We start from the raw sequence: 15,000 nt of genomic DNA on the forward strand, positions 1-15,000 counted from the left end.
CCCTGCGTCATCATCAAGATGAACAGGGTGCGTTCACAGTCACAAACCAGCTGGAAATATTACATTATGTTATGCACATGACATTTACAACAAGTGGGGATGTTATAACACATTATAATACATTTATAACACATTAGGAAATTGCACTGATATGCATGATGTTTCTAACCCAGATCATCAACTTCCTGCCCAACAACGGGACTGGCATGGCTCCTCATTTGAACTGCACTATACTGGTGAGTATAAACCAAGATGGCTACTCAACACCAAAGCCGTATATTTATATAGAAATAAATCTGTGACTCTGCTCAACATGGCTGCCCAGGAAGACAGTTTCTCAGAACATTAAATCTAGTCTGCCAACAGTATTTAATGGATGGTTGGTGTGTGTGCGCAGAGCGGCCATGATAACATAGACATGATCGAGTACTTCCCCACCAACGGAACCTTCGACTTATCCTACTTCCCATACTACGGCAAGCTGGCTCAGGTAACCACGACAACTGTCTTCTTCTCTCTATGGAACTAATGTTGTTTTGTGAAACTCAATGCATGGTTTACTTACACCTGGGGTGTATTCATTTGTCGAAATCCATTGCAAAACGTTTTGCATTGTAATCCATTTACCATTAAATGTAGGAATCTAACGTAAGCAAAAAGAGCAAAACGGAACAAACCGGGGAAGGATATACCTGAATTTGTCCAATACAAACTCATTTTCACAGGAAAAACACTGCCCCATTTGGGGTAAACGGTTTCCTTTCGCAAAAAAATCAGACTAATGGATACACCCGTGCATGAACCCCCTGTACTGATTTACAACAATGTATATACAGTTCATTCAGAAAGTATTCAGACCCCTTGACTTTTTCCACATTTTGTTACGTTACAGCCCGTAATGACAAAGCAAAAACAGTTAAAAAAATGTTGCAGCCCGGAAATATCACATTTCCATAAGTATTCAGACCCTTTACTCAGTACTTTGTTGAAGCACCTTTGGAAGCGATTACAGCCTCGAGTCTTCTTGGGTATGATGCTACAAGCTTGGCACACCTGTATTTGGGGAGTTTCTCCCATTCTACTCTGCAGATCCTCTCAAGCTGTCAGGTTGGATGGGGAGCATCGCTACACAGCTATTTTCAGAATTCTCCAGAGATGTTAGATCAGGTTTAAGTCTGGGCTCAGAGACTTGTCTTGAAGCCACTCCTGCGTTGTCTTGGCTGTGTGTTTAGGGTTGTTGTCTTGTTGGAAGGTGAACCTTCACCCCAGTCTGAGGTCCTGAGCACTCTGGAGCAAGTTTTCATCAAGGATCTCTGTACTTCGTTCCGTTCACCTTTGCCTTGATCCTGACTAGTCTTCCAGTCCCTGCCACTGGAAAACCTCCCAACAGCATGATACTACTACCACCATGCTTCACCGTAGGGATGGTGCCAGGTTTCCTCCAGACCAAAGACTTCAATCTTGGTTTCATCAGACCAGAGAATCTTGTTTCTCATGAACTGAGACAAAGGAGCTCTGTCAGAGTGACCATTGGGTTCTTGGTCACCTCCCTGACCAAGGCCCTTCTCCCTCGATTGCTCAGTTTGGCCGGGTGGCCAGCTCTAGGAAGAGTCTTGGTGTTTCCAAACTTCTTCCATTTAAGAATGACGGAGGCCACTGTGTTATTGGGGACCTTCAAAGGTAGACATATGTTGGTACCCTTCCCGAGATCTGTGCCTTGACACAATCCTGTCTCGGAGCTCTTCGGACAATTCCTTCGACCTCAGGGCTTGGTTTTTGCCCTGACGTACACCGTCAACTGTGGGACCTTCTATGGACAGGTGTGTGCCTTTCCAAATCATGTTCAGTCAATTGAATTTATCACAGGTGGATTCCAATCAATTGTAGAAACATCTCAAGGATGATCGATGGAAACAGGATGCACATGAGTTCAATTTCGAATCTCATAGCAAAGGGTCTGAATACTTATGTAAATAATGGTATTTGTTTTTTATTTTTAATACAATTTGCAGAGATTTCTAAAAATCTGTTTTCGCTTTGTCATTATGGGGTATTGTGTGTAGATTGCCGAGGATAAAAAAAAAAAAAAAACATTTTAGAATAAAACTTGGAAAAGTCAAGGAGTCTGAATACTTTCCGAAGGCACTTTATCATAGAGTTTGACAGCGAGCACATCTTTGCTATAATTGTTAAAAACAAGCATTGTGGCAGTTGGTCCCTCTATCCAACTCTATGTCTAAACATGATTGGTATGAACCATGAACCCTCTCTTGGTCTCCCTCCACACAGCCCACCTACGTTAACCCTCTAGTGGCTGTGAAGTTCCACCTGGTCAAAGAGAGGGAGGCTAAGATCCAGTGTCGTGTGGTGGCCCACAACATCGCCTATCAAGACTCATACGAACCATACCAGGGGAAGGTGGTCTTCCTGCTCAAGGCTCTGAAATAATAGATTTTACTAGACAAGCCGGCAATCCAACCATCTAGGTCCTAACCATGGTCAGAGCCATAGAATTGGGTAGTGTTCCTCATCTTTGCAATTATGACATTTGTGACAGAATGGGAAGCGCAGTTGAGGGCTTTCTCCATTTTAAAGTTGTCTGTGGGAAGATAACAATTGATATCTTCATAATTTCTTGAAGTATTTCCTTAACCCATAGAAATTCCCACCCAGTTTGAGCCATCTATCCAACTCTATGATCCTGACCAAGACAATCTGGAAACCCATGAAAAAGGAGAGCTGCACACGAGCTCATATGCAATAATTGAATAAGCAGTGGTTGGACAGACAAGCTGTCTTCATCAGGGTATGATGGTAATTCAGTTACTGCATCCGAGGTCCTAGAGAGGCTCTCCTTCTCTTTGTCCTAGTGTCCTACTCTGCTAGCCAGCACCTCCAGATTTCATCTGGAAACCCAACCATCCCTGTCCAAACAGTGGTTTTATATGGCTTCTAGGAAGGGTATTTAACATGTAGTTAACTGAGTGCTGCTCGTACAACCAAGACATTACCTATGCATTGTATCATAATGAAACCAGAAATATTAAACATGTATTAAAATCCATAAAGACAATAAGTTCAAACACCCTCTATATTTATTCTCTATAATTTCCAAACTCATTAGATAACAGAAAGAAATAAAGGTACGCCTATTGCAGAGTCGACATTTTGTTCAGTTTTACAAAAGTTCCTTGGGGGGGGGGGGGGTCATTTTAGTGGACTCCCCTATTTTGGCTTTTGACACAATCCTGAAGTCTTGAGCTTGTTTCTACCCTATGAACAGCTCCATCCTCCCCAAAGTTCAGTTCATTGATAATATGCAGCTACTTCACTCTGGGTGTCGTTCATTAAGTAGAGCATTGAGATATTTAGAAACATTTCGGTACGTTTTGTCTCAATGGGCTGCCTGCCAGCCAGGCAGAGAACCACTTCTAATTTACAACAACGTTCTCTTGACTCCAACTCTGAGATGAACATGGTCACCTTGCTTTGAGAGGGGATGGGTGGCCTTGTCTCCTCTACCGTCACACACAGGGACATTTGGCCTCTGCTGTCTGTAGGTATTCACAGTGACACACAGGGCCAAGTGACCATCCAAAAACACATTCTGACCAATCTTGAAAATAGCTGCCAGAAGGAAGTCACACACAAAATAAGAAAATATTACTACAAATAAGTAAAGTACAAAACACACACTCTCCCCTAGGAGCTGTATAGGAAGTCATTTCACTGTCATGTCATTGACTGACACCACTACTGTTCATAATGTTAAATACTGTAATACAGTCAAACAAGGCAGATCTCAGGTTTCTGGAGGGAATCTTTCTGTGGCCGTATACCAGTTCACTCAAGAACAAAAAAAAATGTTTGGCATGAGAAAGCTCCCATTTCCTGTAACGGGGAGGCGGGCTAAAGAGGAGCACGTTGTGGAGATTACACTCACAGCAATCACAGCATCAGAAGGAGAAAAAATAAATTAATCCCACAAAAGGCATTATACAGGCACAGTGTCCTTGGCAGCAAAGACTACATTTCCCAGAAGGCCATTGCGTTGGTGAGCTCTGTGCATTCTGAAGGCAGCTGAGGAAGGAGAAGCAGGGGCCTCCTCGTAGATAGCTTGGTGGGGTGGAGGGAAGGCCTGAGATGGAGCTGGAGGAAGGGAGAGAGACTTGTTCATGGGACATGGGCTGCATGCATTCCAAATGGCACGATTCCCTATACAGTGCACTACTTCTGTGCCAATATGGCCCTGGTCAAAAGTAGTTCAGTATATTGGGAATAGGAAGCCATTTGGAACACAGCTGGTGAGTCAGACTGGGCTGTTAGAGTTGGTTGTGTGAGAAACTACTGATTTAAATCATCGTCGTCGTAGTCTTCGTCATCCTCTTCCTCATCTGCCATGTAGGACACGGGGGTGTGGCCTCGCGAGCCGCTGTAGTGTGAGTCGTTGGAAATGGACGCCACCGTGCCATCGGCGCTACTGATTATACAGCAGGAAACAGAAGATGGAATTAGTTAAGACCTTCCTGTTACATCACTTCCTGTTTATTAAAAAAAGAGCTCAGAAAGAAAGAGACCATAGAGTTGGATAGAGGGCACACTTGAAACAAAGCCTGTTTTAGCATGGGAAGCGCCACCGAGAGCTTCCACCCTCCAGATAGGTAAATGAGCTCTGAAGTACATCTCTATAGAAGACTCACCTTGTGTGACGGCGTCCTCCTCCGTTTGTAGACGAGGCTCCTGTGATGTAGACGTTGCTTATTGGACCCGTGGCCATTTCTGAAGGGGAAAAAATTAGAATAAAAGACGTCATTTCTACAGCCTCCTTTACACACTCCCAGCCCAAGTATATCAGGCTGAATAGGGTGTCCTGTGGGAGCCAGCCATACTGACCTGTACCATAGGGCTCCAGGGTGCCCTGTGGGAGCCAGCCATACTGACCTGTAACATAGGGCTCCAGGGCTCTGGGCACCAGGGTGCCCTGTGGGAGCCAGCCATACTGACCTGTAACATAGGGCTCCAAGGCTCTGGGCACCAGGGTGCCCTGTGGGAGCCAGCCATACTGACCTGTAACATAGTGCTCCAGGGCTCTGGGCTCCAGGGTGCCCTGTGGGAGCCAGCCATACTGACCTGTAACATAGGGCTCCAGGGCTCTGGGCACCAGGGTGCCCTGTGGGAGCCAGCCATACTGACCTGTAACATAGGGCTCCAGGGCTCTGGGCACCCTGTGGGAGCCAGCCATACTGACCTGTAACATAGGGCTCCAGGGCTCTGGGCACCAGGGTGCCCTGTGGGAGCCAGCCATACTGACCTGTAACATAGGGCTCCAGGGCTCTGGGCACCAGGGTGCCCTGTGGGAGCCAGCCATACTGACCTGTAACATAGGGCTCCAGGGCTCTGGGCACCAGGGTGCCCTGTGGGAGCCAGCCATACTGACCTGTAACATAGGGCTCCAGGGCTCTGGGCACCAGGGTGCGTGCTTCCTTCAGGTCCTCTGGTGAACAGTGGCCCACCTCCAGACCACAGGCCAGCCCCATTCTCTTCAACACCTCAATGTCATCATGGATCTCAAACATGTTGTCAAAGTTGAACAGGTACTCAAACCTGTAGGGGGGCGGAGGCAGGAGGGAGGGAGGGAGGAGAGGGGGGGGAGGGAGGAGAGGACGGAGGGAGGAAGGGAGGAGAGGGGGGGAGGGAGGAGAGGACGGAGGGAGGAGAGGACGGAGGGAGGAGAGGACGGAGGGAGGAGTGGGGGGGGCGGAGACAGGAGAGGGGGGACGGAGGCAGGAGAGGGGCAGGAGGCAGAGACAGGTATGATTAGATGAGGTTTGGTGTTGAATTTGAAATCACTCCCATGCTGCACACACCAAGGAGTCTCAAAGGGAGTTGGGACATGCAAGAATATAATACACAGGAGTGAAACAGGACCAGTGTAATTGTGTTCGAGTCTCTGGTCTCTTACTTGTCGTTGGAGATGCTGCAGTCGATGACGGTCCTCTTGGAGGTGTTGATGATAATGAAGGGCAGGTTGATGACAGAGTTTGGGGGTGGAGCCCTGCCTGCTTGCTGCTCCGCTGCACGATTACGCTGCACCAGGCGCTTGAACGCTATTTGCTGCACCGAGACATTCACACAATGTTGAGATACCGCTCAGTCAACGTCGTTGAGATGACATTCAGGCAACGTTGAAGCCACCAGCAAGACAGCGTGAGCGTCTTTAATAGGGGTGTATGTTCCCACAGCGGAGGGTGTTTACCTGTAGAATGAGCTCCTGAAGCTGAGACTGTTTCTGTTTGATCCTCTCCAGTCGTCTCTCTCTCTCCACCTGACCATGACAGGAATACATCAGGCTACAGGTGTGTCTCTTACCTCCAGGCTCTGACCCCCCCTGATCTCTTACCTCCAGGCTCTGACCCCCCCTGATCTCTTACCTCCAGGCTCTGACCCCCCCTGATCTCTTACCTCCAGGCTCTGACCCCCCCTGATCTCTTACCTCCAGGCTCTGACCCCCCCTGATCTCTTACCTCCAGGCTCTGACCCCCCCCTGATCTCTTACCTCCAGGCTCTGACCCCCCCCTGATCTCTTACCTCCAGGCTCTGACCCCCCCCTGATCTCTTACCTCCAGGCTCTGACCCCCCCCTGATCTCTTACCTCCAGGCTCTGACCCCCCCCTGATCTCTTACCTCCAGGCTCTGACACTCCTGGGCTGAGTTGGTGGGCAGGCCGATCCACCTGATCTCTTTCTTCTCTTTAGAGATGATGTTCATGGCCATGAGCACGTTGAGCGCGTCGTACACACGCCGTCGGATGTTCTTCTGGTCGTAGGAATGCTGAGGGGGAGAGAGAGAGAGAGAGGTGTCCCAAATGGCTCCCTACTCCCTTTATAGTGCACTAATTCTGACTAGGGCCCATAGGGCTGTACAGAACCTGTGCATCTTCAACTCGGATTGGGCTATTTGTTGTACGGATGAAACCCTGGTCTGATGGTTTTTGATTGGCTGTGTGTCTCACCGAGTCGCCGGGCGAGAGGAGGGTGTCGTTGGCGCTGAACTCTGCCACGAGCTCGTCAGCCACCTCATTGTAGGTAGTTACTCCCTTCTTCTGCACCTTCTCACACACCTTCATGGAGAAATGCCTAAGTCCCTTCCCGTTCTTATCCCCCTTCTTACCAGTACCACGCTTCCTGGAACACAACCACAGCAGGAGTTAGAGAGGAGAAGACAGTCAGAGAGGAGAAGACAGTCAGAGCAGGAGTTAGAGAGGAGAAGACAGTCAGAGCAGGAGTTAGAGAGGAGAAGACAGTCAGAGCAGGAGTCAGAGAGGAGAAGACAGTCAGAGCAGGAGTTAGAGAGGAGAAGACAGTCAGGGCAGGAGTTAGAGAGGAGAAGACAGTCAGGGCAGGAGTTAGAGAGGAGAAGACAGTCAGGGCAGGAGTTAGAGAGGAGAAGACAGTCAGGGCAGGAGTTAGAGAGGAGAAGACAGTCAGGGCAGGAGTTAGAGAGGAGAAGACAGTCAGAGCAGGAATAAGAGAGGAGAAGACAGTCAGAGCAGGAATAAGAGAGGAGAAGACAGTCAGCAGGAATAAGAGAGGAGAAGACAGTCAGGAATAAGAGAGGAGAAGACAGTCAGGAATAAGAGAGGAGAAGACAGTCAGAGCAGGAGTTGAGATAGGTTACTGAACTATTTGCACTGGGTGTGATACATCTTGGTGATCTAGTACTCTACTATTTAACAAGGTCCAGTCACACATTTCCCAGATGGCAACGGTTCAGATGGATATTGGCATTTATCGTGACCCCAAACTGTTCCCAAATCGAACCATGTGCATTGTACTATTACAACTCAACAGCAGTAAGTTGCAAGCCAGACTGACTGAGGGTCGGGACCTGTGGTCGGGACCTGTGGTCCCTTCTAACCCCGGCCAGACCCTTCTAACCCCGGCCAGACCCTAACATCTGTCCCTGACCTCTATCAGCCAGTTGAGTATGGCTGATGGAGAGACAGACTAGGAACAGAGAAGTTCCTTCAGAAAGTATTCACACCTCTTGTTGTGTCACTGATCTACACACACTACCCCATCCTGTCAAAGTGGAATGATGTTTTTACAAATGCTTACAAATTCATTAAATGAAAAGCTCAAATGTCTTGAGTCAATAAGTATTCAACCATTTTGTTATGGCAAACCTAAATACATTTAGAAGTAAAAATGGACTTAAGTCACATAAGTGAGCAATCATAGTGTTTAACATTTTTAAATGACTACCTCATCTCTGTACCTCACACATACAATTATCTGTAATGTCCCTTAGTCGAGCAGTGAATTTCAAACACAGATTCAACCAAAGACCAGGGAGGTTTTCCAATGGTTTGCAAAGAAGGGAACCTATAGGTTAAAAACAGACATTGAATATCCCGTTGAGCATTGTGCAGTTCTTCCTCACACTGTGGATGGTGTATCAATACAACAATATACAGGCGTCCTTCCTAACTCGGAGAGGAAGACAACCGCTCAGAGATTTCACCACGGTGACGGTAAAACAGCGGAATGTCTGACAGGACAAAACTCAGGATGGATCAACAACATTGAAGTTACATCACTAACATAAATAGTGAAAAGCCTGTACAGAACAAATATTCTAAAACATGCATCCTGTTTGCAATAAGGCACTAAAGCAATAAAGAAAAAATGTGGCAAAGAAATTAACTTTTTGTCCTAAATACAAAGTGTAATGTTAGGGGCAAATCCAACGCTACACTGATTACCACTTGATATTTTCAAGCATGGTGGCAGCTGCGTCATGTTATGGGTATGCTTGTCGTCGGCAAGGACTAGGGAGTTTAGGATAAAAATAAAATACAGCTATAAGCACTGGCAAAATCCTAGAGGAAAACCTAGTTTGCTTTCCACCAGACACTGGGAAACAAATTCACCTTTCAGCAGGACAATAACCTAAAACACAAGGCCAAATATACACTTGAGTTGCTTACCAAGAAGACATTGAACGTTCCTGAGTGGCCTAGTAACAGTTGCCGTAGATCTTCAAGATTTAAGTTGAGACTTGAAAATGGCTGTCTAGCGATGAACAACCACCAACTTGACAGAGCTTGAAGAATTTTTTAAAGAACAAAATGGGCAAATATTGTACAATCCAGGTGTGCAAAGCGCTTACAGACTCATTACCCAGAAAGACTCACAGCTGTAATCTCTGCCAAAGGTGATTGTAACATGTATTGACTTGGTTGAATAATTACCTAATCAAGATATAGCGGTTTTATAATTATTTTCCCACTTTTACAGAGTATTTTGTGTAGATCGTTGACAAAAAGCAACAATTAAATCCAAACGTAATCCCAATTTGTAACAAATCTTGGAAAAAGTCCAAGGGTGTGAATACTTCAATGTTCTGACATGTCAATCTCTTAACGAGAGAGAACTTTCCCAAGAAGTCAGCCAGCCTCCTTGCTGAGAATTGACCTAAAGCTGACCCAAACGACGAGGTGACCATGACCAGCATGAGGAGTGTTTGTATACCATTGTGTATGTGTCTTACCCGGTGGACCAGGGAGAGGCATCAGGGGGCTGGCTCTGTGGTCTGTATTGGGTACTGGGTGTGTGAGGGCTGCCCATCACTAACCCCCCTGACCCACTGGGCCTCTGAGGAGTACCCATCACCTGAGACAGAGGGAGGGACAGTTACTATGCAGACAGAACTTTAAAAAAAGCAATAAATGAAAGAAATGAAAAATGTATGCGCTTCTTTCGAAGCAGTGAGGAGCGATCTATATAGCATCTATCTACACCATACTAGAAGCTATGGAGGCTAGCCAGATCAACATATCATGGCTGGGGTCTAGATCTCTCTATAGATCTAGGGTTTCTATGTCTATGCATCTCTAGCTGAACCCTGAGCTCTGGGGCTTGTCTCATTAATAGGATGATCATGTTGATGAGGAGTTCTTATTATAATCCTGCTGACTGAAGGGTTTGTGATCAGCTTATGTACACAGGTCACACACACACAGGTCACACACAGGTACGCAGGTCACACACACGTCACACAGGTACGCAGGTCACACACACAGGTCACACACGTCACACAGGTACGCAGGTCACACACAGGTACGCAGGTCACACACACACAGGTACGCAGGTCACACACACACAGGTACGCAGGTCACACACACACAGGTACGCAGGTCACACACACACAGGTCACACACACACAGGCACGCAGGTCACACACACACAGGCACGCAGGTCACACACACACAGGCACGCAGGTCACACACACACAGGCACGCAGGTCACACACACACAGGCACGCAGGTCACACACACAGGTCACACACAGGTCACCCTGCCTTGTTCAAAGTTAGTATGAAGGCTTTATCGCCACGGAGACATGGGAAGCCCAGTGCTTCCCTAGTAGTAGCAGAGGAGGAGAGGGGCCCTCAGACAGGAGGAGGAGAGGGGCCCTCAGACAGGAGATCTTAGAAATGAGGCTGTTACTAGTGGTAGTGTTGTGTCTCACCATGTGTGGGGCGATGTTGACGTTGGAGGGCCCCAGGGTTTTGGGAAGCAGTTGTTTCCCCACAGAGAGGGACTGTGGGTGGACTGTCACCAGGGACAGGACACCTGGAGGGACAGGAACACTGTTATAACACCAGGGGTGCATCCCAAATGGCACCCCATTCCCTATATAGTGCATTACTTGAGATTGGGTTGTTACGGTACCAGTATCATCACACCAGATTATCCATTGTGGAAAAAAAGAAAAAATAATTTAGACTGAACTCCATAGTCGTGTGTGTGTGTAATATATATTTATAAAAAACTGCTTTATGTAAAATTGTGGGTGCTATAGTTTACTTAATAAATAAAGACTCCCAGGTGACAACATAATGCTGTTGGTTTCTAACATAAGGACAGTTTTTCTCAAGAAATTAAAACTGCTTCATGTTTTGTTTCCTTGCCACAGAAGTATCGCGACACTGGTATCTTGACAACCCTAATTGAGAATCACCCCAAGCTCCCTGGAATCCCTTACAACTTGATTGGTCAGAGAGAAGGTCTCATTAGGGACAACACTGCCCTCCTCTGTTAGAGAGTCACAGCCTACCATCAACTCCCATCCTGCAGGAGTAGCGGCTGATTATCATCATGCTTCTAGCGTTTCTCTAGTACTGCCACCCTTGTCCAAGTCTTACTCCTCCATGCCAGTGTTCACCAGTGTGCAGTCCACCTATATTAAAATAACTGGGGGAAACCCTGAGTGCTGTGGCTACCTACCTTTGCTGGGACTGAGGTTCTGGTTGTAGAAAACCTTCATCTCTCCGTTGGCACCGATCACAGCCGCCTAAAGACCACAATGTTCTGTTATGGCCACACCACCACACTGTCGCCATGGAAACACCAGGAGCTACAAACTTCTCTAGATTGTCTTCTCCCCTCTAGTTGGCTTTATACTAGTCTGGAGCAAGGAGGTGCTGCTGGACTGAGGTCAATGGATTACTAAATGTGTTTACTGTGAGTGTGTTGCTCCATTTCCATGGCAACCTTTGAGTGAACAATTGAGCATCAATCTGTGTACACTTTAGAGTTTGAGTACCTCCGCGACCATCTTGAACTGTGTAGGTGGGTGGACACTAGTCCAGTGTTTCCCAAATCATGGAGCATAAACCACTAGTTACTATGAATGGAAGGAGATGGTCAAGTAATGTTTGAAGTTGTTTGTCGGATGATAATCGCACAACAGCAAGCAACTAAATCAGGAAGTATCAACCACCACTTGGTATGGTGAGACCCACCACTGCTAAATCAGGAAGTTGATAAGGTCTTCAAAGCAACTTAGCCTGTACCACTCAAACCACAAAGGGAAGTTAATCAATCTAGTTGTTCTTCCCTGAAGCAATGATCTACAACTGGATGTGGATGGTAAAAAAAAAGAAAAAAGTTCCACTATAGAAATAGTACTCATTCTAATTGTATGGGTTGCACACTATAACTCTAGCCCAGAACTCACATCCATTGCCATGATATCAGCTCCTATGGGTGGGAGATGAAGTCTTCTAGAAGGTTTCTTTGGGATGTTCAGCAATTGCTTCCCTACAGCAAAATATGGGAGGGAGGGGAGCCTTTAGTTCAGTGTTATAAAACTGTAGGATTGTAGAAGAAATGCAGAATGGACATTTAATGCAGATGGGCTAAACATTCTGTTTAACTTGTTTTACAAAGGTTGGAATAGGCTGGCTATATCCTCTGAGGGATTCAAACCACAACACTCCACTAGGCCGCATGGAAGCTTTGAAAACAACTTGGTTTCAACATACAACATCAATCGGTCTCCACACTCAGTTATTGCCAACTATGGGCCATTGAGAACAGAACATAGGCCTAACCGCGTAAATACAACAATGAACGACAGAAGGTTCCCATAGCCGGACAGGGGAAGCACAACAGCAGCTATCTGGATCCAGAAGCTGACTACGCATTACTCAACATGCAATCATACATGTTTTGCAGCTTGGGCTAGATATATTTAGCAAGAAAGTTAGGTGAACCACCATTGTGTATGTTTAAAACACGAGTATTAACAACCATCAACTAGTTACCACGACCGTTCTCACTCGTTATTCTTGATCCGCAACTCCCAGATGAGGTCGAAATTAACCTCCAAACAGGAAACTAGCTAAAACTAACGTTAGCGAAGCAAACATAAACTAGCAAGTTATGACAAACGTTTCAGACTCTGAGAGCAAAGATTTTCAATTAGTTAGTTACCTGCATCTTTACAAAGACAGACAGTAATTGAACGAATGACTTGTAGCAATTTCAGTCAAGATGGTTGCTTGGCAAGCTTGACAGATGGCTAGCATGTTGTTTGTCCTAAAGTTAGCACGCAGCATGCTAGTTCGTTCTCCCTATCGACACAAGCTATTTATTAGCTAACGTTAGCTCATCGCAACGACAGGAGTTTTTTGAATTAATAGCCAGTCAACTAACGTTAAGGTAATAGTTTGCTAAAACCGCTTTTCGGTTAGACATTCATTAGTAACTAACGTAACGATGATGTGGACAATAGTATTTTATTTACGGTAGAGTGCACTCACTAGCGAACGTTAACTACCTGCTAGCTAGAAGCCGAGTCAGCCATTTTTGTAGCCAGCTAGCTAAAAATTAAGCGAATATATTTAACGTGTCGTACTGCTGGCAGGATAAGTTCGCTACCTTACCCATGGGTAGGAATGTGATTGAATGACACGCCTCAATTCAAACTTATTTTGCTTAGCTAAAAGACTTCAAATGGCCTCTGCATTTGTTCGATTGCGTTAGGTGCAATAGTTGTACATTTGATGGACAGCGACGTTAGCTAACGTAAGCGAGTTAACTACTTCTACTCCACTGAAACTGAAACCCAGCGAAATAAACGTAATTGCTCAGCGTACAAATGCAACTACCTCTTCTACTTCATCAATAAATCAATTACGTTGAAAGAATGAAAGCCACTTTTCTGATTTATCTCCGAGTCAGCTGTTAGCATTTGTCCCCAAACTCCGACAGATCTCCGGCTGCTGAGCTTCCAGAGTTGTGCGACCAACTAAGCACTCCAAACTGAGCTTGGCGGTGTCTGAAATGTGAAAGAAACTATTGGACACGCACAATGTAAACGTCATCACGCGGGAAGCATAGACCACACCCACAGAACGATATCAAAACATTTCATTGGACGAGACAGACAATATTCAAATATACATTATCAAAATAAGACATCCCCTCCCGAACCAATAAACCAATCTTTTAATAAATAAGTGCATATTCCAACATTTTTTAATTACATAATGTACAACATTTTGTATTTTGTTGAATATTAAACAAACTCCAACCTAACACAATGTAAAATGGGAATGTTTTGTTCTTGGAATGACCCCCTTATTTCCATTGTAACGTTTATACATAATCTAACTATAACTGGCCTAATAAATACAATATCTTTATTTCTCCCTTACATGATGTATTAGCAGGAAGTCTTCTAGTTGTAGTAGTTTTCCTCCAGGCAGGCTACAGTACAGTACACCATACAAACAGAATAAGATCATCGAGCCATTATCATATAAAACAGTCACTGAAACATAAGAAAAATAAACATTTTAGAGCATTAGATGCCATAGGAGTGCAATAACGCATACATACATGTAAAGCCCTGACATAAACAACCCATACATACAGTTTCTATATGTCCGTGTTTGTTAGAACACAGACTTTACAGTATCAGCTTGACATTCAAACGTACTAAATGGAAAGTTGAACTGTTAACCTTGGCCTATGTCTTTCTCCCAGGTTTGGTCCTGATGAAACTGATCTTTATGCAACCCCAGACTAATAATATTCCCTTGAACGGAATATGTCATCACCAACAATGTGACGTCACAAACCAAAATGGTATTCTCATCAGGGATCCCTCCATAACTACTGTAGGACGTGAGTGGAGGAATGACAGTCAAGACAACAATGAGTACATGTAAACCATTCTACAATGATCGCATCTCAAATGGCACCCTATTCGTTATATAGTGCACTACTTTAGATCAGGGCTCTATGTAGGGAACAGGGTGCCATTTTGGATGCAACCAATGACCCAAAGATAATGGGTCATTACTATTTTCTCCATGGAAAGAGGGAGAATGACCTTTGATCCTTTGGCCCTTTTGCAGGGCCCCTATGGGCTTCAGTCTGCTGGGTGTAGCAGCAGCGGGGGCGGGCGGGCGAGCGTCTTGCGTTCGGCTCGAGGGACCCACTTGTGTGTGGCGGCTCTCCACAACACCGGAGCCAGCAGGAGACTCAGAGTGGTGACACTGAGAACCAGCAGGTACACCTGGGGAAGAAGAGGACAGAGTGGTGACACTGAGAACCAGCAGGTACACCTAGGGAAGAAGAGGACAGAGTGGTGACACTGAGAACCAGCAGGTACACCTGGGGAAGAAGAGGACAGAGTGGTGACA

At 45.8% G+C, this 15,000-nt stretch overlaps 3 protein-coding genes across 6 annotated transcripts in view; 1 reads left to right on the forward strand and 2 right to left on the reverse strand.

The window, feature by feature from the left end:
* The window catches only part of LOC115179541 (potassium-transporting ATPase subunit beta-like), a 7,238-nt gene extending 4,165 nt beyond the window's left edge, over positions 1-3,073 (forward strand). The window contains exons 4-7 of the mRNA XM_029741162.1: positions 1-27; positions 174-236; positions 398-490; positions 2,290-3,073. The exon at positions 1-27 is cut by the window's left edge and continues 173 nt beyond it. Of these exons, the coding sequence (XP_029597022.1) occupies positions 1-27; positions 174-236; positions 398-490; positions 2,290-2,448 (342 nt within the window). The 3' untranslated portion in view covers positions 2,449-3,073. The remainder of the gene's footprint in view (positions 28-173; positions 237-397; positions 491-2,289) is intronic.
* A 4-nt stretch (positions 3,074-3,077) lies between these two features.
* Positions 3,078-13,639, reverse strand: LOC115179526 (transcription factor Dp-1). Of its 4 annotated transcripts, none has more exons than XM_029741136.1 (12): positions 13,488-13,639; positions 12,024-12,106; positions 11,291-11,357; positions 10,533-10,636; positions 9,553-9,674; positions 7,013-7,184; positions 6,685-6,831; positions 6,257-6,325; positions 5,963-6,114; positions 5,438-5,604; positions 4,701-4,779; positions 3,078-4,480 (listed from the first exon to the last, which is right to left on the reverse strand). In XM_029741136.1, exons 2-12 carry the CDS (start codon positions 12,033-12,035, stop codon positions 4,345-4,347), a joined length of 1,227 nt encoding a protein of 408 aa, XP_029596996.1. In that variant the 5' UTR covers positions 12,036-12,106; positions 13,488-13,639; the 3' UTR covers positions 3,078-4,344. The 4 variants fall into 4 exon arrangements, with proteins under 4 accessions (XP_029596996.1, XP_029596995.1, XP_029596998.1 ...); XM_029741135.1 differs by having other exon boundaries at positions 13,459-13,627; XM_029741138.1 differs by lacking the exon at positions 13,488-13,639 and adding an exon at positions 13,111-13,129.
* Positions 13,640-13,806: 167 nt separating this feature from the next.
* Positions 13,807-15,000, reverse strand: part of LOC115179499 (transmembrane and coiled-coil domain-containing protein 3) — a 37,195-nt gene continuing 36,001 nt past the window's right edge. The window contains exon 14 of the mRNA XM_029741061.1: positions 13,807-14,873. Within this exon, the coding sequence (XP_029596921.1) occupies positions 14,727-14,873 (147 nt within the window). The 3' untranslated portion in view covers positions 13,807-14,726. The remainder of the gene's footprint in view (positions 14,874-15,000) is intronic.

The sequence above is a fragment of the Salmo trutta genome, chromosome 39, assembly GCF_901001165.1.
Source record: "Salmo trutta chromosome 39, fSalTru1.1, whole genome shotgun sequence".
Lineage (NCBI taxonomy): Eukaryota > Metazoa > Chordata > Actinopteri > Salmoniformes > Salmonidae > Salmo > Salmo trutta.